The sequence below is a fragment of the Mytilus trossulus genome, unplaced genomic scaffold (assembly GCF_036588685.1).
Source record: "Mytilus trossulus isolate FHL-02 unplaced genomic scaffold, PNRI_Mtr1.1.1.hap1 h1tg000164l___fragment_2___debris__unscaffolded, whole genome shotgun sequence".
NCBI lineage: Eukaryota > Metazoa > Mollusca > Bivalvia > Mytilida > Mytilidae > Mytilus > Mytilus trossulus.
This window is the reverse complement of record NW_026963305.1, coordinates 395,169-416,957: the sequence shown is the minus strand read 5'-3', so window position 1 is coordinate 416,957 and position 21,789 is coordinate 395,169. Positions and strand designations below refer to the sequence as shown.

General features: G+C 32.0%; 1 protein-coding gene and 2 non-coding genes across 6 annotated transcripts in view; all 3 read right to left on the bottom strand.

Annotated features, from left to right (window-relative positions):
- Positions 1 to 21,789, bottom strand: part of LOC134700613 (5'-3' exoribonuclease 1-like) — a 49,022-nt gene that overhangs the window by 3,188 nt on the left and 24,045 nt on the right. For 3 of the 4 annotated variants that reach the window (XM_063561983.1, XM_063561984.1, XM_063561985.1), the window contains 19 exons: positions 21,539 to 21,642; positions 17,883 to 18,002; positions 17,092 to 17,166; positions 16,351 to 16,438; positions 15,991 to 16,104; positions 15,263 to 15,358; positions 14,463 to 14,731; positions 13,195 to 13,281; positions 12,226 to 12,358; positions 11,251 to 11,313; positions 10,492 to 10,694; positions 7,361 to 7,883; positions 6,406 to 6,711; positions 5,727 to 5,847; positions 4,551 to 4,758; positions 4,007 to 4,082; positions 3,091 to 3,213; positions 2,645 to 2,804; positions 257 to 468 (listed from right to left, as the gene is read on the bottom strand). In XM_063561983.1, coding sequence (XP_063418053.1) covers positions 257 to 468; positions 2,645 to 2,804; positions 3,091 to 3,213; positions 4,007 to 4,082; positions 4,551 to 4,758; positions 5,727 to 5,847; positions 6,406 to 6,711; positions 7,361 to 7,883; positions 10,492 to 10,694; positions 11,251 to 11,313; positions 12,226 to 12,358; positions 13,195 to 13,281; positions 14,463 to 14,731; positions 15,263 to 15,358; positions 15,991 to 16,104; positions 16,351 to 16,438; positions 17,092 to 17,166; positions 17,883 to 18,002; positions 21,539 to 21,642 — 3,081 coding nt within the window. The remainder of the gene's footprint in view (positions 1 to 256; positions 469 to 2,644; positions 2,805 to 3,090; positions 3,214 to 4,006; positions 4,083 to 4,550; positions 4,759 to 5,726; positions 5,848 to 6,405; positions 6,712 to 7,360; positions 7,884 to 10,491; positions 10,695 to 11,250; positions 11,314 to 12,225; positions 12,359 to 13,194; positions 13,282 to 14,462; positions 14,732 to 15,262; positions 15,359 to 15,990; positions 16,105 to 16,350; positions 16,439 to 17,091; positions 17,167 to 17,882; positions 18,003 to 21,538; positions 21,643 to 21,789) is intronic. The other variant, XM_063561986.1, reaches the window with a different exon arrangement.
- Positions 1,075 to 1,163, bottom strand: LOC134700628 (Z30 small nucleolar RNA). Its single transcript, XR_010103951.1, has one exon. It is a non-coding gene; the product is annotated as a Z30 small nucleolar RNA (small nucleolar RNA).
- LOC134700629 (Z30 small nucleolar RNA) lies at positions 2,465 to 2,553 on the bottom strand. The gene has a single exon (XR_010103952.1). It is a non-coding gene; the product is annotated as a Z30 small nucleolar RNA (small nucleolar RNA).

Sequence of the window (21,789 nt, the reverse complement as noted above, 5' to 3'; positions counted from 1 at the left end):
GACTTTTCTGTTGGTTAAATGTGTAGGCATCAGTAACAATATCAAACTGTGGATTCATTATCATTCATGGTGTTTAAATTTTTCTGGTTTTAATAGGATATGATTGAACCATGTATTCAAGTATCTAACAGAGTACAAATTTCCTATGAAATTTCATTGTCCACAGTATGTGTGAGGGAAAATAATAAATCATATAAAACAGTTCAAGAATTTTTTATGTCATGTTGCAATGTAAGAGTAGGGGTAAGAGTTCTACCTGTAGTGGTATAAATGGGTTAGCTTGAGACGATTGTTTGTTCGGTGACTGTTCCTCACTTGGCTGACATACAACTGAAGACGGTAGAGAATCACTATGTTGTCTTGTTCTACCATGTTCCTGTTGCTGCTGCCAACTATAAATCCCCTGGTTACCTCCCCTACCACCATGGTAATTCTGGTGTTGCCCCTGACCCCTGACATTCATCTGACCTACAGAATAAATTATCTTATCATGACAAAGTTCTATGGTATCAAAAAAAACATATATAATTCGCCATTTCTGAATCTAAAGTATTCTGGTAATACTTGAAGAAATTCAACCAATTGGAGAACATTATTTTCATTTTGGTGTACCAACAATTAGATTACCCATAGTCCTTAAGATTCTGAAAGGTGAATTACCTACATATGGTTCATCATTTTAATATCTCTTAAAATGAAGGTCCTTGTGTCCCTTTTTCAATCCTATACAAGATTTTAACAATGACAAAATTTATTTCATCATACCTGCCAACGTCACTATTTATGGGGATTTCCCCCATGGAGGCTCCCAAATTAAAAAAATTTAAAAGCAATTATGTCCAAAATTTCAACAAAACAATTAATTTTACAATGAATTGAGGCTTATAACAGTATGAAGAAGCCAATAAACAACAATACACTGTATTTGAAGCCCTCCTTGGAGGTTTTTTTATGAGCATGGCAACCATCTTGCACGCAAAACCCCCATGGGCATTTTGAAAACTTGGCAGGTATGTTTCATCCATTTCTTAAAGTAATTGTAGACATACATTAATAATTTCAATGTCTATACAACAGCTCAGAGAGAAGATTAATTTGATCATTTCTTGGTCAATGACCTTAGTCAATACCAAGTCAGGCATTAGTACATTATCATCATAGCTGTAGGCAATACTTATCAATCCAAGGGGAGGTAAGAAGGGGAAGATTAATTTGATCATGTCTTGGTCAATGACCTTAGTCAATACCAAGTCAGGCATTAGTACATAATCATCATAGCTGTAGGCAATACTTATCAAGGGGAGGTAATAAGGGGAAAAAATGCAATAACCTTTGTTTAAATTAAATCAATTTTCAGCAGCTTTCAACTATACATGTTGACCAGGAGATTTTAAGGACTCTTCCCTTTACCTTTATTTTATCTACTGTGAAAGTACTTTAATTCGTGGGTATCAATTTTAATGGTTTGAGCAATATTTACATGTTCGTGGGTTTTTAAATTCGTGAATTTTAGATTACTAAAACAAAATAAAAAAAATTAAAGGCTTAAGAAACAAGGGTTAGAAATAGTCTGGATTAAAGGAAATTGCAAAGTAAACATGGACCCGTGTAAATCGTAGTGACAACACTAATTAACCCAAAATAAAGTGATCAACAGATTAAGTAAAATTGAGAATGGAAATGGGGAATGTGTCAAAGAGACAACAACCCGACCAAATAAGGACCATCAAGGTGTTAATTAGGCCATAAACATGTTACCTAAAGAAATCAAACAAATGCTATATACATATCTTGAATTGTCAAATAATTCTTTTCAAAATCAAGCCCAGCATGAAACTATGAGGATATAAAATGAACACTTTATCATACTAGCATATCAACATGATCAATGCCGGAAATCTGACTTTCATAGAAAAAAATATTTTTATGAGAATTAAAAGATTAAAAGTTGTACAGTTTAGGTTATTAAAGATTAAATGGGTATAATCATGCATGCAGTTGAAGTTCTGTGACTGTTATTAAAGTATTCTCAGATTCGAGATTATGCAATATATTCTCTAGATCATATGAGTAGTCAAACCGACTGATGGGGATCTTTCCATGTCTTCATTTGGACAATGGTTGTTTTATTTTGTTAGACACTAAAATTCATGGATAAAGTCATCCACGAAAACCATGAAAATTGGTACCCCACGAATAAAAGTACTTTCACAGTATACAATTTTCATTTTAAAAAAAAACGTGACAATTTTATTTTTTTTAATTCTCAAATAGAAACGGTGACAATCATGGCATGAACTTTTATCTTCAAAATTAAGTTCATTTTCACCAATCAAGGAGAACTGAAGCTTCCATACAGAAAGTATTTGTTTCATAAATTTGAAAGTTAGACTAAAATGGAAAATGATGAAAGGATGCAAAATAAAGGCAATGATTCAGGCTGTTGCCTTTAATGCAATGTCTACAGCTCAGAGAGAAGATTAATTTGATCATGTCTTGGTCAATGATCTTAGTCAATACCAAGTCAGGCATTATTACATTATCATCATAGCTGTAGGCAATACTTATCAAGGGGAGGTTATAAGGTTCAGTTTTTGTTAGGTTGAATTGGTCATCTACATGAAATGTATTCTAGAATACAAACCAGCAGGCTGGACAGGTCTGAATGCTGATGGGAACGGCTGTTGTGGTTGATGAGATCTAGGAGATTGTGGCATCCTATGTGGCATCATCCCAGGTGGTGGTATTCTCTGATGCATCATCATTAGTGGGTGGCATTGAGTGGACGGTTGGAAAGTTGCTCCCTTGAGAAAGATAAATGAATAAGAATCATAATATTTTCTGCTTAATTTTTTTCTATAAAGATAAAATACTGTGGACTCTTTATTATTCATGGATTTCTTAGGTAAAGATGAACCATGAATTTAAATGTTGAACAAAGTACAAATTTTCTCTAGGCTAATGTAAATTGTCTGTAAAATCAAATATCACCAAGTTTTCCACAATCCACATGAAATCAATACCCACTGTACACTTCACATTATCATACAAGTATACCCCTCCCCCTCTGTATCTGAAGGTCATACTTACTAACTGATGTAGAGCTATACTAGCAGCACTCTCAGCAGCAGCCTCCTGGGTTGGGGTGGTAGCTCCCTGGAACCGGGCACCATTACTTAAATTAATCACACAAGTATACCCTCCACTCTGTATCTGTAAAAAGTAAAATTATAGACATGGTCAATGTACATATCACTTGCTTTATAGAAAAGATAATTAGATGTGCAATTAGCCAATGAGAACTTTAATGTAGAAGATGTCAAATTATCAAGCACCTTATCTCAGCTGACCATTAATTTGTCTCTTTTTGTCATTATGTTAATTCTATAAACATTAGTAATGGGTAATGTATTTGAAGTTAATTTGAACATCAACAAGAATGTGTCCTCAGTACATTGATGCCCCACTTGCACTATCATTTTTTATGTTCAGTGGACCGTGAAATTGGGGTCATTGGCAATCATACCAGATCTTCTTTTTTTGTTCCAGTGTTTATCAATGGTTGACAACTGCCATGATGGTTTTCCATTTACTAAATATTAGCAGGCTGTTAGTTTTGTTTCTCTATTTGTTTCACATTTTGTTATCACATACTCTTGTTTAACTTACTATACAGTTTGGGTTTTGATCATCTTTGAAGGCTTTAAGGTTAATTGTAGTTATTTGGTTTCTGGTTGATTGTCAATTTATTGACCAACATAACACATAGATACAAGAAGATGTAGTATGAGTGCCAATGAGACAACTCTCTCATCCAAGTCACAATTTGTAAAAGTAAACAATTATAGGTCAAAGTACCATCTTCAACGCTACTTATTATTTATTTATGAATTTTCAACCTTGGTTTCAACTTCAAAACAAAAATTTAATAGTATAGCGGATCATTTCCTTTCACCTTTAATGGTGAATAATTTTTTTCATCAATTATAAAAGAAAATCCTCTCACCGTTCTGTTGAATTCATACTTGGGATCTGATACGCCAATTGATTTACAGAAACCTAAAAGCTGCATTACAGGGTTCCTAAAATACAAATAAAACATAAATTAATAAACATGAAAATTCAAATACACCACTTTTATTATTCTGGTATTTTATTACAATTGTATTACAATTGACATCAATTTTTAGTTCATAAATCACTTTGGATGATTTTATAAATTTTTTCTATGCTGATTTCATTTATATTTTATATCATAACTTGATTGAATGATTAATAGTGTTTAAAAAAGACAACATTCAGTTTTAACTCTTTTGGCCATAAGCACATGTACCTACAATTAAAATCTGTAATATATGAATACGGGGTATTTGTTAATGAGACAAAAACTCAGCACCAAAAAATAAAGGTCACCTTCATTTATATTCAATTTTCTTTATACATGTATGACTATAGAAATCAGTAAAATGGATCTCCCTTCTGAAAATGAGCAACATATGAGAGTAATTTATATGATAGTTGTGTGCACCTATAGAATTTCAAATTCGTACCTAGATACATTCATATTGGGATTACTTTGATGCATTCCACCAGATTTTGGTCGACCTTGATTACCAGACTGCCGCCCTCCATTGTTGTATTGATTCGGTTGATTTTGGTTATGACTGGTTTTAGGTGGATATTGCTGGTCCTGAGCCTGGTGAAACTGGTTAGAACTAGGTGATTGTACTGTTTCACTTGAACTCTTCTGTTTTACACCTAAAAAACATGAAAGAACAAATACATGATTGAAATCATTACACATATCTAATGAGTATAATATTCAGAATTTAAGGACGAATAATCCACAAGTTTTTACTATTAAAATTTGATTGCCAGGTAAGAGTGGGGATCATGCAATATGTAATTTGGCAGTAAAATGTAAAGATTGATATTGAAATGGCAAAACATGTTAACTATGTACAACATCAAAAGTAACTGCAACAAATCAGAAACTTAATCAATTAAATTATACAAATAATCCTGTCAAACTGTAGCAGTGGAGTTGTGTTCATAGGTGTCAATGAGTTAGAATAGTGAAAACAAGTAAACTGTGAGCTACTGCTCACTGATGATACCCCCGCCGCAAGTGGATAATATTAATAGTGTAAAAATATGCAAGTGTTCGGTAAACAGGAAGTTGTCGAGTGATGAATCTGAAAAAGCATCACACGGTATAGCTGACTTATATAAATCCTGAAACCAAATTTCAGAAATTCTTGTATTGTAGTTCCTGAGAAAAATGTGACGAAAATTTTCAACTTGGCTATCATGTGTAAAATCGTACAAGTGTTCGGTAAACAGGAAGTTGTCAAGTGATCAATCTGAAAACGCATCACACGGTATAGCTGACTTAGATAAACCCTGAAACCAAATTTCAGAAATTCTTGTATTGTAGTTCCTGAGAAAAATGTGACGAAAGTTTCATAGGACGGACTGACTGACGGACTGACGGACGGATGGACTGACCGACAGACAGAGGTAAAACAGTATGCCCCCCCTTTTTTAAAGCGGGGGTATAATAAAACCAAAGTCCCATAACTCTGGTAAAATCGGTGGAATCAAAATGACAGTACAACAGGGTCAACAATACATACAGTTGTCTAACAATGCATTAAATACAGGAAATATTTCTATGTGTTGTCAATAAAATCATAATTTATGAAAATCTATGTTTTAATTCTTACCGTCAAACAGTTCTTGTATAGAGACCTGTCTCCCATAGGAGGGAACCTCTTTAGTAGGAGGTAACTTTTCACTCTCCTCTGAGGCAATATTTAACATTTGTTTTAAAGCAGCACTTCCATCCTAAAAACAGATTTCATCTTTTGTCATTCAAATGTCAACTCATTATATAAGAAATTTAAAAACAACAGACAATCTTTATCAGATTTTAGTGAATTAGCTTGTCCTTTCAGCTAGCTTCAATGTTTGTTCAATAATGTTTCAACCACTTTTGTATAATGTTTAAAACATGAAAGTAATAACAAACATGACATATATACCATTGATAGAGCTAGACAGGAACTTGATATTCAGTGGTTATATTGGTAATGTGGCTCATATATGTTTCTTGTTTCTCGTTTTTTTTTAAATAGATTGACTGTTCCCTGTCCCTGTTTTAAACCAATTAACCTTTGGAACCTTTAAAGCTTGCTGTTCAATGTGAGCTCAGGCTCCGTGTTGAAGGCCGTACCTTGACCTAAATTGGTTTACTTTTACAAATTGTGACTTGGATGAAGAGTTGTCTCATTGGCACTCATACCACATCCTCTTATATCTATGACTTAATCATTTGCATTTCATAGTTGTATTTCAGGCATGGATTTAAATTATTCTAATACATTTAAAGTTTCAATTTTATACCTCTTTGTCTTGATCTGATTTCTTTAAAGAACAAACAAGAACTCCATCCTCCATTTTACTATCCTGGAACATACTTAAGTCTTTTAATTTAGATGTTAGTTCTGCAGCGTTGGACTTGCTAGCTTCATCAAATAAACTCTGAACATTGAAGGAAGTGGGTGCTATTTTAGGAGATAATGCTGGGTCATCTGGGAGTTTATTCAAAGCCATAGCTGCCTGGTTCAGTGAAGTATTTTCTGATGGTGAATCTTTCTGTAATTCTTTCCACATATCAGCAAACTCTGAGTTATTGCTGTCTTGAAACATCTAAATATAACAATAAAATAAACAATATAAAATGGAAGCCACTATTCTAAATTTTTTCAAAATAATATACTGGTTTTTATATGATCTGAACAGAAATACAACATGATAGATTTTATAAGATCAAGATAATATAAATAAACAGGTTAAAAATTAGATATCACACAATATGAGCACTTAACATTTTGTTTAAACTGGTTGCAGGTTTTTTTGTGTATATATATAAAACATACAGGGCTTTTGATAGCTGACTGTGCGGTTTGTGCTTTGCTCATTGTTGAAGGCCGTATGATGACCTGTAATTGTTAATCTCTGTGTCATTTGGTCTCTTGTGGAGAGTTGTCTCATTGTCAATCATACCACATCTTCTTTTTTTATATATACATTAGTCTTAAAATATAAAATGTGTTTGTACAAGGCTTAGAAATAGGTAAAATGAAAGGCAAATAAAATACTTTAAGTAAAAACCATAAATTCACAATATGAAGCAGACAAAGTAAAAAATTTCTTAAATATGTTTCTTTATTGACGTCTTATATAAAATTCTACGGAAACACATGGGGACATACAGTCCGTGAATAAATATCATTTATGAATGTATAGTCAATGCAATTTGACTGAACAAACAGAACAGTTATCATTTCTATTTTACCTTAGCTGCCATTGTCCTTGAAGAATCTTGTTGTTGACCTTGTGTGGTCTTCTGTGGTCTTCCTGGTGAAGGAATTTTAGGTGTTACAAACTGTAAAGGAGCATCTTTCTGACTTTCATCAAAGCTTTCTTGTCTAATATCCATTTTAGGTCTATTAGATTCATTAAATGTCACATTGGCACTGTCTGTTGTAGATTTAGCTGGGTGTTGATTCTGCCAGCCATGTCTAGGGTATGAATTATCATTCACATGACCATTATTGAGTTGTCTACCCTGATTTCTATTGTTATAGTCTTGATTTCCTCCAGAGTAGCCTCCCCTGCTATTGTTCCTAGAATTCCCAGAATTATAATCACCGTAGTTACCACTTTTGTAATTATTACTATTGTCATTTCTCCATGCGTTTTTATTGAAGTTTTCTGCTGCTTTCTGTCTGTTAGTGTTACCATGGTATTTTCTATCACCATGTGATATATTTACTACAGCAGTTTTAGGAACTCTATATCCTTTATTACCAGTACATCTGAAATTAAATATAAGTACCAGTAAGTATGAATAATGTCAATGCAACAATAGAACGAAGCTATTGAAATTTTTCCTCTTCCGTTGCCCTTTCCTCCATAGTGACGCCTTTTGACGCCACCCCCTTTACTCCATAATGACGCCTTTTGACGCCTGTGTAGTAACTCAGTTGAAATGCTTTGACTACAAAGCGTCTGGAGAAGACTAACTAAAATTGGTATCCAATATGAAAAGGAATATCATAAGAATATCCGACTTAAATTTATTTGATACAATATTTGTTTTTCATAATGCATTAATACTTGAAAGGATATTATCAGAATTTTATTGAAAAATCCTATGCGAATCAAGTATGCAAAAAAAAAAAATCAATGGAGGAAAGGGTTAAAAACTATGAAAAAATTACATGGATTTCATAGGATTTTGAAGTATGGCTTTTTAAACAATATGTAATAAAAATTTGTAAGGGTTCCGCGGAACCCAGTGTCTCGCCTACTTTTGCTGTAAATCGCAGGCTCAACATAAAGGAGGAAAAAAAATCATTAAAAATATTCCTTTTGATTGTAAGAAGCATCTGTCCAAGTTTGGTAAAAATGTAGGATAGTTAATGAATCTAATTAATGTTTTGAAAACTTAAACTGCAGACTGTATGTTATGTTAACTGGAAGAAAATGTAAGTCCCTTTAAAAGTAAAATACAGAAAAAATGGAAATATCTTTTAACAAAATTTACTTCTGGATACTATCTTATGATCATAAATAAGCTTCTGTCCAAGTTTGGTACAAACCCAGCTAGTTTAAGAAAGTTATTAAATTTTTAAAAACTTTAACCACAGAGTAAATGTGATGTTTCTCTGTAGAAAAACTAAGTCCATTTAAAAGTAAAATACGGAAATAATGGATTTATTTTTTTACAAAATTTACTTCTGGATACTATCTTATGATCATAAACAAGCTTTTGTCCAAGTTTGGTTCAAACAAAGGATAGTTTAAGAAAGTTATTAAAATTCTAAAAACTTTAACCACAGAGTGAATGTAATGTTTCCCCGCAGAAAAAACTAAGTCCATTTATAAGTAAAATACGGAAAAAATGGAATTTTATTTTTACAACTTTTCTTCTGGATACTATCTTATGATCATACACAAGCTTCTGTCCAAGTTTGGTAGAAATCCAGTGTAGTTTAAGAAAGTTATTAAAATTTCAAAAACTTTAACCACAGAGTGAATATTTGTGGACGCCGCCGCCGCCGACGCCGACGGAAAGTAGGATCGCTTAGTCTCGCTTTTTCGACTTAAGTCGAAGGCTCGACAAAAATGTGAAAAGAAAAGTAGGGGTTAGAGGGCAATTTTTTTAATGTTGATACATGGATAAAACCAGAGGATTCCGAAAATCTAAAGAGAAGAGTCCTGAGCAAACATCATTAGGTCTTTCCACTTTTCGTGTGTAACCGAACATTTATTCTTATAGGAGTTATCTCCCCGCGTCCCTTTTTTCTTGTTATCGCTATATCTCTAAAACCGTAAAAGATTTTAACAAACTGTTTTCACCAACTGTTCGTCTACTCTTAAGAATGATTTGTTAAATTTTGACTAGAGTGATCGGAAGACATCTTATGGGAGTTATTTCCCTTTGAAAATTTAAGATAGACAATATGTTGGATAAATCATACGGTATAAGTCCTAGAGGCCTACAGTCTTTTAATATGAAGTCCTTTGTCAATTTAAAGGAAATTGAGGTCAAGGTCAAAGGTCAAGGTCATGTTATAAATTTTGAATTTTGCTTGTTATCGTTATTCAAAAGAAACTGTTACAGTTAATGATATGATATGTTTGCAAAATTACTGTTTACAATAAGGCGCAACTTCAACCTATTTCAGTCGAAGAGTTTTGGTTAACCCTTATAGGAGTTTTCTCCCCTAATGTATTTGAAATCATCATTTCTCCACAACCATACAAGTGATTGACCTTGGGCATTCATATTTGAGTTCACTGACCTATGACCTTGAATTTGAGGTCAAGGTTGAAGGTCAAGGTCATATTCTAAATTTTGGAATTTGCTTGTAATCTATATTCAAAAGTAACTGTTACATTTAATGATATGTGTGCCAAATTACTGTTTACAATAGGGGGCAACTTCAACCCATTAAGGTCGAAGTGTTTTGGTCAACCCTTATAGGAGTTTTCTCCCTTTTTGTATTTGAAATCGGTATTTCTCCACAACCATACAAGTGATTAACCTGGGGTCTTTTGATTTGAGGTCACTGACCTATGACCTTGAAATTGAGGTCAAGGTCAAAGGTCAAGGTCATGTTATACATTTTGACCTTTGCTTTAAATTCTTTCTTTTTCATTAAGAAACAATTGAGTCTTCTGGATATACGTATTAATCTTATTTTTTTTATATCAGTTTGAGGTACCAAATTACATCAACAAGGAGTTTTCTAACATCTTTTTATAAATTTCATTCTTATTATCCAGGTGGAAAGACCAAAGTTAGAGTGACTGACACTTTCACTATCTTTCCATAGAAACTTTATTTGTTCCTCAGCATAGTTCTTTTTACACAAATAACATACTTTGAAGACAAAGTATTGATTTGTATGCAAGTACCTTATAATAATTCCTCCTATAAAAGCTTCATCAAATACAACTTCAAACATCGTGTCTGCTTCCTTCTCTGCCTTGTGGATACCGACGATAGTTCCTCGTAAACCAAAGGGTACTGTATATCCCTGTCTGACACTGACCACTCGGTCAAATAACATAAATGTTACTGTCTGATCTGGTACTATACTACTCTCATTTGGGATCGGCTGAAAAATGGACAAAAACATTGAAATGGATAAGAAATGCATACTATACAAAGTTTTGATCATTTGTTAATTTGAGTATTGCAATGTTAAAGAATAGTTGTTTCATTGGTAATTAAAACACATCTTAGACTGTAAAATAAAACATGCATGAAATCCAAGTTAAGCACTTCTAATTTTGCCTCTATAAATGATGATAACAATTTTCAAATTGCCTTTACATGGATATCTTGTAAACAGCTCTAATTTATGTAGCAAAAGCATATTCCTGTGATCAATGTAGCAAAAAGAATAAAAAAAAATACAATTGTATGTCATGCTCATATCAGTATAACTTAGTATAATTTTTCTTTTGAGCTACTGGGTTACTGTATCATTGACATATATGTCATGTCTTCTTTTTTTACTGCAATTGTGGAAACATTATAAAATTTAGCAATAAACAAACAAATCCATTTCATTTGGTCTCAAGAGGATAGTTGTCTCATTGGCATCTCCTTATTTCTATAAATGTACAGACCCAGTATCCAATAATCTATAAACACAAAGTAAAACTTACTCTAAACAGAAGATGTGGTTTCACTTGCATTTTCACTCTCTTTTGTTTCTTTCTATTCTCCTCCTGTAACCAATAATAATAAAGGGTCTTTAAAAAGCATATATTTTTTTTAACGGTTTACAATTATTGCTGTAAAATTGATGGGTCATCCTTGGGTTAAGGTATTAGTGGTACCTATGTAACAACCATAGATATATTTTAAGGTTGTATAATGTATTTGTATATATTGCCTTTACTTAATAAACTTTATTATTATTAGGTGACAAAATAAAAAAATAACCCGGAAAGCTCGGACAAAACGGAGACATGTCTACTCACCCAGACCCACTGATGACATGTCATGACACCAAGAGACATTGAAGACATGTTAACCTTACCAGACACATTCAAGACATGTACAGTGACTTATAGTTGTTAATTTTGGTGTCATTTGGTCTCTTGTTGGAGAGTTGTCTCATTGGCAATCATACCACATCTTCTTTTTTAAATGTAATCCAATCTAGACACATTATTTTGACTCAAGAGGAAATCAGTCTTTTGCTTTTCCCCCCTAATTGCTGTTATTGAGAGGGAAAATACAAATTTTACATTTTACATTACAATCGAACTCTTGTAGACTGTATTTATCTGTTAATTATAACCACAGTAAGTGATTTTTCTTAAGTTTTAAAGGGAAGTAACTACAGCTTTTAGTATCAATACTGGACTTTTTAAACTAGAGGCTCTAAAGAGCCTGTGTCCCTCATCTGCATTTACTGAGTAATGAGTGTGGCCAAGTTTGGTAGATTTGGCCTTGTAGTTTCAGAGAAGAAGATTTTTGTAAAAATTAACAGTCGACAATGACGGAAAACGGAAGACAGACAACAGATGCCAAGTGATGAGGTCAGGTGAGCTAAACATCAAAACATATTTCATTAAATTTCTGTATAATAGTTTATCAAACAGATCTTTTACACTTCAACAAGTTATTCTTACCATGACTCTATTCACTTCCTTTTCTATAGCTTGAATGATTCCCTCATCTAGAATGTCTGCTCCTGTTTTCATAGTTTTTATACTGCTACATGGTAAAGTCTTAAGGTATGTGGTGACATCCTTTAGTGTAACACTGAAATAAAATAAATAGGTAAAGGTCAGGTCAAAGAGGTCATAGTTTTTATACTGCTACAGGGTAAAGTCTTAAGGTATGTGGTGACATCCTTTAGTGTAACACTGAAATAAAATAAATTGGTAAACATAAGTCCAAGAGTTCACATTAACTGACTACGATTGCGAGTTTTCCTATGAAGGTCGTTATTTGACAAAGTTATTACACCTTCCTCCACCAATAAAATTTGTAAGCCATTATGTATATAGCTAAGTGTTGATAGAGATGTTGAAATATATACCAACAATGAATTTATAAAATTTCCTAAAATAACAGAGTACATTAGACCTTAATTTTTTTTATTGATACATTGTATTTTCATGTTTTTTTTTTACAAACATGGTAAGATAGTTTTCAAATATCAATAAATTGTTAACAGGACTTTTAAATACACTGCAATTGAAGGTTTCTTTTCTCATCCACAGCAGATATCAAAATATTGTGGGGGTATTATTCCACATCTCCCATAAAAATACTTAAACAGATGGATTTCTCTCGTTTGAAGGTTTACAAAAGTAGACACCTTTGCTACATGGTCCGAGACCACAATTGTCGTCCCTTGATTTTCGTTGTTCACGAATATAGTCCCTAGTGTTAACAGTGGGTTACTTGCCATTAATTTTTATACCCCTTCCAAATTTATTTCTCCATGTTTAATGCCTCAAATTGTAAGTAGGGAGATTTTTTTAATTTTCATTTATGTCTTAAAAGAAATGCACTACGAATTAATTGTGTTCTCTGACCACATGGGTGTCATGCAGCATAACACAAAAAGCAACATATAACTTTTCACATACCCATTTTTACTAAAAATATCTGCTTCATAAAAGTTATCTGTTTTATTATCCTGTTGACCTATAATGGTGTCCCAAAGGTCAGGAAATCTGGAAAATAAATTGTATATCAAGTATAAATAATACACAATTACAAATACTAATGGAGATATTTCCCTTCAGAACAATAAGGCTTTCTTTTAAAAAAAAAACCCAGACGACACCAAGTTTGAATGAAATTGTGCTTCATAGCATAAATAATGATCTGTGCCAGGTTATAATTTACCACGATTAAATTTCAATTTACTGTTTGTTGGAACATTTATTTCATTTGAGAATAGTTGTGTGTTCTTGTCCTGTTTAACCATAGTTTTGTTTTTTCAATGTCAAATATTGACATCTTATTATTTAAACAAACATCGTTTCAGAATTTGATAATTTTTTCTTGGATTTTACTTTTGTGGTTATGACAAAATTGCAAAAATATCTCCCCTCATGTTTATTGGATAATAAAGGAAGAGAAACCACCAGAGATAAAATGTTATTTAAAAATAATGACAAAAATATTTTATGAATAATATACATCCTTGAAAGAATTAGAAATTACAATCATTTAAGATTTCAAATTATAAATAACTTCATGTCTTTATTTAATCACAAGTTTCTATCTATTTTCTATATCTGTCTACATTCAACCTTCATGTTGCTTAGGCTTTAGTTTTCTATTCGTGTCTTGTGTACTATTAATTGTTTGTCAGTCTTTTTCTTCCATGGCATTGTCAGTTTATTTTTCGATCTAGGAGTTTGAATGTCCCTCTGGTATCTTTCACCCTTCTTTTCAAAGAAAATGATATTTTAATTGTCTCAAGAGACCAGTCTTTGACCGACCCCGAAGCATTAAGTTGAAAAATTTGCATCAGAAAGGCAATTAGTGTTTCAGGAGGATTAGTTTTTATATTCAGGAGGAAAGTAACCAGAGGACTGTGAAAATTTGATAAAGTTAGTAAAATTTGCATGAATGGACAAATATATACATTGTACCTATAAAAATATCAATATAAGTAATATTCAAAATTGCCTTCTTTAGGTAATTTCAAAAGTTTAACCAATGCCACGACTAAAGAATGAAGAAAATCAAGTTGAAATCAAAAGACAGTAAACATGTACCTTTGAAATCTACTGAGCTACTGCTCACTGATGATACGGACTGACAGACAGATGTAAAACAGTATACCCCCCTTTTTTAAAGCGGGGGTATAATAATAGTATTATAATAATAATCCAATTCCTACTTTCTAAGATATTCTCCTATTGTTTCCATGGCTTTCTCTGAATAAGTCCAGCCATTAGGGGCCAGTCTCGTGTATCCAGGGACCTCTTCATTCCTCTTGGTAAACTTTAAGTTCAGTCCTATATTTACACTGTCCCCTCTCGTATCCTTAGATTCCTCTCGTGATCCTTTCTTTATGAATATGGAACCAGTTATTCTAGACAGGAAGTGGGAATTAATTCCTAGTCTCTGTGCTAAATTGTATCCTGGGAAATAACGCTGTTGAAAGTTCTGTGGAAATATAATGGACTTTTTTATGTAACCATATTACATCTTCCCTTTGTTAGTCGCAAATTGACAGTACTAAAATATGTCTATAAGTAGTCAGCTATAAATCAAGTTGTTTTGGCTTTTAGTTCCTATAAATTATTAGGTATTGTGGAAACAGTAAAAAAAAAACAACAGTGCACTGGAAACAAATGTCTTTTTACAAATATTTAAATTTTTTACCAATCAAAAAATAAAATTCTTCTAGAATATTTGATAAATAATAATAATAATAAATTCTTTATCTAAAGAGGGTAAACTCAGTGAGTTACAATAAACTAATCTTCACTGAGGCCCTCAAATGTCTATAGTATTATCAAAATATTAAGAATCAAAAATTTAACCAACCATTATATAGATATAAGAAGATGTGGTATGAGGTGAGTCACAATTTGTAAAAGTAAACCTTTATAGGTCAAAGTATGGTCTTCAACACAGAGCCTTGGCTCACACTGAACAGAAAAGGCAATATACATCCGTAAGTACATAACATACCTCTGGATGGGCCTCTATCCTGTTGTAATCAGGTTCATCTGGTATAGAGACATGTATTCTTACACGAGGACTTTCACCTTCATCTACTTCTAATACCTAAAGGGTGTAAATAATAAAGTACTGTTACCCTGGAAATTTAATTGCACAAGTTATTTCCCGTTATTCCACACAAACAGTAGATAATGTCAATAATAGTATAGCTTATTTTATGGTTTACTATAATAAAATTGAGAATGGAAATGGGGAATGTGTCAAAGAGACAACAACCCGACCAAAATAAAAAAACACAAGTACTTATGTAATTGTGCATGGTGTACTTGTTTTCCCAATTTTATAAAAAGAAACAGATTTGCTTTAATATTGCTGTTTAATCAGAAACAGGTGGCCCTTAGTTTCTTTGCATTTACTTTATAAAAGTCCAAGGACTACCACTTTTACACTTGAAATTGATTGGTCAAACAACTCAAAAGATTTCATATGGGAACTTAGTATGAACAGTTGCTTTTATCCCATGGAACAGAAAATCAAAAATGATAACAATGGGTGTAGTATTTTTGAAAGCTTTAAGGAATGTTCAATATAAAAATTACAGGATAGGGATAAAAGATGTTTGGTGAACTCAACTCTTGCTGGATAAAGCCCCAACATTCAAATCAACTACCCCAACCCTTAAGATTGGTAAGTTAATTTTTATGCACATTGAAATTAGTGTTACTTCATATTCATACCTCTCCTTGACAACCATAGTGTGGTGATCCCATCATAAACACTGATTGTTTAGTCGGGAACAACTCTGATAAAGTACTATAGGCTTGGTATGTCGGATCGTGTACAGCTATATCCTGAAAAACAAAGCAAAATTATTTAATGATACGTTTTTTGTCAAATGAATAAAAATGTCAATGTAAATTTGCAATGTGTTGAAAACAGAGCTTTAAATAAAATTTCATTTTCTGCATCTTTCACACAAAGAAAAGCCTTTTTGCTTATTTTTTCTGCATTTTATCTCTGCCACATATTGATAATGGTTTCTACTATAAATTACATGGAGTTTAACACTTTCAATGATGTTATAAGATATATCTTACCTTGCATGTAGCTTGTAAAACAAAGGGAATTGGTAAAAAAGCAAACTGTTTCTCTAAAATTATGGTACCATGTGCTCCACAAACATACCTGTTAACATATAAATAAGGTTATTATCAATAGAAAATAAGGTACATCATATCTATTGTTACAACATTTTCCTGGTAAATTACAGTCTCCTTGACCTAATTTTGATTGAATGAAATATCTCCATAGGTATTTGTAATTGTGTATTATTTATACTTGATATACAATTTATTTTCACGATTTCCTGACCTTTGGGACACCATTATAGGTCAATTTTGATCAATGACAGCATCTCTCTACAGAACTTCAGAAGAGCATCTCTCTACAGAACTTCAGAAGAGCATCTCTCTACAGAACTTCAGAAGAAATTTTTACATTTGACAGTTCCATATGTTAACTTAACAGTGAGGAGATCTCTAGATATCTGTTTAACTATATCCATATGGTTGATAAGGTGAGTACTTTTGGCCTTATACTTAAAATTATACATATTAGTGGTCTTTCATTTTTTAACTTGATTTTCATTAAAGAAAGCACATTTTTACATGAAAATATCACAAATAACTGTATAAAACTTGAGACTTAAAAAAAACTTAATGTCAACAAACGCTCTCAAGTTATTACAGTTACTTTCATAAAACTTACTTCTTGCCATTAACAGGTAATGCTTTAAATAGAAAGCATGTTCGTTATTACAGTTACTTTATAAAACTTACTTTTTGCCATTAACAGGTAAAGCTTTGACTAGAAAGAAGGTTGGACCGACATCTACACCTTGTCTGTCATGGTATCTGATAATAAAAACAATGAAAATGTAACTATGGTCACCATAAGATAATGGACATTTCAAATCAAACATGTAGTTTCAAGAAAAATACACATATTTGTTTAGGGGCCAGCTGAAGAACGCCTCCGGGTGCGGGAATTTCTCGCTACATTGAAGACCTGTTGATGACCTTCTGCTGTAGTTTTTTTTCTTTGGTTGGGTTGTTGTCTCTTTGACACATTCCCCATTTCCATTCTCAATTTTATTACAGTATGACTGCTACAAATTCATAATTTGTTGATACTAAAGATAGACCAATGCATAATACAAAATGCAAATTATGACTATAAATATATTAACAGTACATTTAAACTCTTTTTAAACATCTGCAAGAAAGTATTCAAATGGGAACTATCTCTTTAATATAAATTCAAATTGAACAGCAAAATCATGTTTCTTTCAAGTCACATAGTTATCAAAGGCAACTGGCATATAATTTCAAACTCCAGACTCGCATTTCGTCTACATAAGACACATAAGTGACGCTCAGATCAATATAGTTAGAAAGGCCAAATAAGAATAAAGTTGAAGAGCATTGAGGACCCAAAATTCATAAAAGTTGTACCAAATACTGCTTATTAAATATCTGCCTGGGGTAAGGAAATCCTTAGTATTTTGAATGATATATACTTTTGCATACTGTATAAAATATGAACTTGAAAATTCTCATCTGCCACTAACCTCATTGTTATACTGTCAACTTCTCTATGCCATAAACCTCTTTCTTCCTCATTCAGTGTATGTTTCATCATCTTAGGTGTGCCCTTTACTTTCTTTGTTCCATCATCAGTCGATACAAATCTAGGAAAAACATTTACTTTATTTATATATGCAACTATGTCGTATTTTTTTACATCTCACTTTTCTGTAATTAATAGCCTTAGTTTCAAAGTAAGCAATTGTTTACAAATACTGAAATCAAAGGACATAATGAATATCATATTCCTATAAGTAACAAATATCCTGTTGCTATGAGACTTCAACATCTAAGAATGTTTAAGCCAACTTTGTCAAAAATATTTATGTAATATTATATAAAATAGATGAACTAGTTTTAGGTAATGTAGGGAACCAGATAGTGTATTCGATATATATATATACTACAACAACTAGCAAATGCCCTAACGTCTTTAACAGGAAATAAGTTTTTTTTTTATTATTTATTTTTTAGTGTTGAATGCAAACTTCATTACCCATGGCAACCAAGGTAGAATCAAATGATGGTTTTGACCTTCTGATAGAAAACTGATGTTCCTTTTCAATTAAGATCGAAATAAAACAAACCCCACCTAAAGCCTCAGAGTTAGTCTTGACAAATAAGTAACTTAATAGGAAAACTACCTATAAATGCTTGACCAGTAAAACCCTCTACAAATAATACTTAACCTGCAATGTATATAAGATGATGTGTAACCAGATGCTTCGCAGGGCGTAGCTTTATACGACCGCACAGGTTGAACCCTGAACGGTTGGGGCAAGTATGGACACAACATTCAAGCTGGATTCAGCTCTAAATTTGGATTGTGATTAAATAGTTGACACAGCATAGGTTTCTGACACAGAATGAATGTGTTCTAATGAACTTATTTTTTTTGTTTTCTCTTAGAGCAATTCACTATGATGTTGAATATTAATCCTCTCAAAAAAGTTTGAAGAAATTTTCTTTTTATTTATGAAATTTCAAATGGGAAAAATTGAACCCAATTTTTTAATCACATCCCCTTTTCCCTTATTCCAAAACTAATCTCAATTAAAATATTCTATTGGAGTTTGCAACAATAAATACTCATTTAAATACATCATAAAATATTAAGATGTAAAAAAACTGCGTGTTATCACTGAATGGTAAAGATTATTTAAATTTATCAGTTGGTAGTAAAAAGTGAATATACATTGTATATTGTATATAACAAAGATTTAAGTTGATTCTGGACAAAGAAAGATAACTCCAATTAAAAAAAATCTTGCTATTGCACAATAATGTGCAATAAGATATTTCTTTTTTAATATTCTGGACAAAGAAAGATAACTCTAATTAAAACAAAATTTGCTATTTCACAATATTGTGAAATTAGATATTTCTTGCCATTTTAGATCCTGATTTGGACCAACTTGAAAACTGGGTCCATAATCAACCAGATGCTCCGCAGGGCGTAGCTTTATACGACCGCAGAGGTTGAACCCTGAACGGTTGGGGCAAGTATGGACACAACATTCAAGCTGGATTCCGCTCTAAATTTGGATTGTGATTAAATAGTTGACACAGCATAGGTTTCTGACACAGAATGAATGTATTCAAATGAACTTAAAATTTTTGTTCTCTTAGAGCAATTCACTATGCTGTTGAATATTAATCCTCTCAAAAAAATGTTTGAAGAAATTTTCTTTTTATTTATGAAATTTTAAAATGAGAAAAATTGAACCCAATTTTTTATTCACATCCCCCTTTCCCTTATTCCAAAACTAATTTCAATTTAAATATTCTAATGAAGTTTGCAACAATTACTACTCATTTAAATACATCATAAAATATTAAGATGTAAAAAAACTGCTTGTTATCACTGAATGGTAAAGATTATTTAAATTTATCAGTTGGTAGAAAAAGTGAATATACATTGTATATTGTATATAACAAAGATTTAAGATGATTCTGGACAAAGAAAGATAACTCCAATTTAAAAAAATTCTTGCAGATATTTCTTGCTTACTATACTGGACAAAGAAAGATAACTCTTAATTAAAAAAAAATTTGCTATTTCACAATATTGTGAAATTAGATATTTCTTGCCATTGCACAATACCGTGCAATTGAAAAGACTTGCTATTGCACAATACTTAATATAATAATTTTAGATCCTGATTTGGACCAACTTGAAAACTGGGCCCATAATCAAAAATCTAAGTACATGTTTAGATTCAGCATATCAAAGAGACCCAAGAATTTAATTTTTGTTAAAATCAAACTTAGTTTAATTTTGGACCCTTTGCACTTTAATTTAAACCAATTTTAAAACTGGACCAAAAATTAAAAATCTACATACACAGTTAGATTTGGCATATCAAAGAACCCCAATTATTCAATTTTTGATGAAATCAAACAATGTTTAATTTTGGACCTTGATTTGGGCCAACTTGAAAACTGGGCCAAAAATCAAAAATCTAAGTACATTTTTAGATTCAGCATATCAAAGAACCCCAAGGTTTCAATTTTTGTTAAAATCAAACTTAGTTTAATTTTGGACCCTTTGCACTTTAATTTAAACCAATTTTAAAACTGGACCAAAAATTAAAAATCTACATACACAGTTAGATTTGGCATATCAAAGAACCCCAATTATTCAATTTTTGATGAAATCAAACAATGTTTAATTTTGGACCTTGATTTGGGCCAACTTGAAAACTGGGCCAAAAATCAAAAATCTAAGTACATTTTTAGATTCAGCATATCAAAGAACCCCAAGGTTTCAATTTTTGTTAAAATCAAACTAAGTTTAATTTTGGACCCTTTGGACCTTAATGTAGACCAATTGGAAAACGGGACCAAAAATTAAGAATCTACATACACAGTTAGATTCGGCATATTAAAGAACCCCAATTATTCAATTTTGATGAAATCAAACAAAGTTTAATTTTGGACCCTTTGGGCCCCTTATTCTGTTGGGACCAAAACTCCCAAAATCAATATCAACCTTCCTTTTATAGACATAAACCTTGTGTTTCAATTTCATAGATTTCTATTTACTTATACTAACGCTATGGTGCGAAAACCAAGAAAAATGCTTATTTGGGTACCTTTTTGGCCCCTAATTCCTAAACTGTTGGGACCGAAACTCCCAAAATCAATACCAACCTTCCTTTTGTGGTCATAAACATTGTGTTTAAATTTCATTGATTTCTATTTACTTTAACTAAAGTTATTGTGCGAAAACCAAGAATAATGCTTATTTGGGCCCTTTTTTGGCCCCTAATTCCTAAACTTTTGAAACCAAAACTCCCAAAATCAATCCCAACCTTTCTTTTGTGGTCATAAACTTCATAGATTTCTATAAACTTAAACTAAAGTTATAGTGCGAAAACCAAGAAAATGCTTATTTGGGCCCTTTTTGGCCCCTAATTCCTAAAATGTTGGGACCAAAACTCCCAAAATCAATACCAGCCTTCCTTTTATGGTCATAAACCTTGTGTTAAAATTTCATAGATTTCTATTCACTTTTACTAAAGTTAGAGTGCGAAAACTAAAAGTATTCGGACGACGACAACGCCAACGTGATAGCAATATACGACGAAAATTTTTTCAAAATTTGCGGTCGTATAAAAAGTATAATACTATAACTAACCTGTTTTCATCGTCTGAGACAGAAATAACTTTAGCTTGATATAAATGAGGCCAGCCAACATGTACAAGTTCATCTATGTAATCTTTTGCCACATCTTCTAATACCTGTCAATGATAATGATTACAGTGTAAACTCTACATCCAAGTAAAGAACCATAAGGGCTTTTTGTTTTTTTCAAAGCCGTATAAAATACAATTATTTTGACACATGTTTAAAGGTTTTCCATCTCAATTTTAATTCTTATTCAAGAT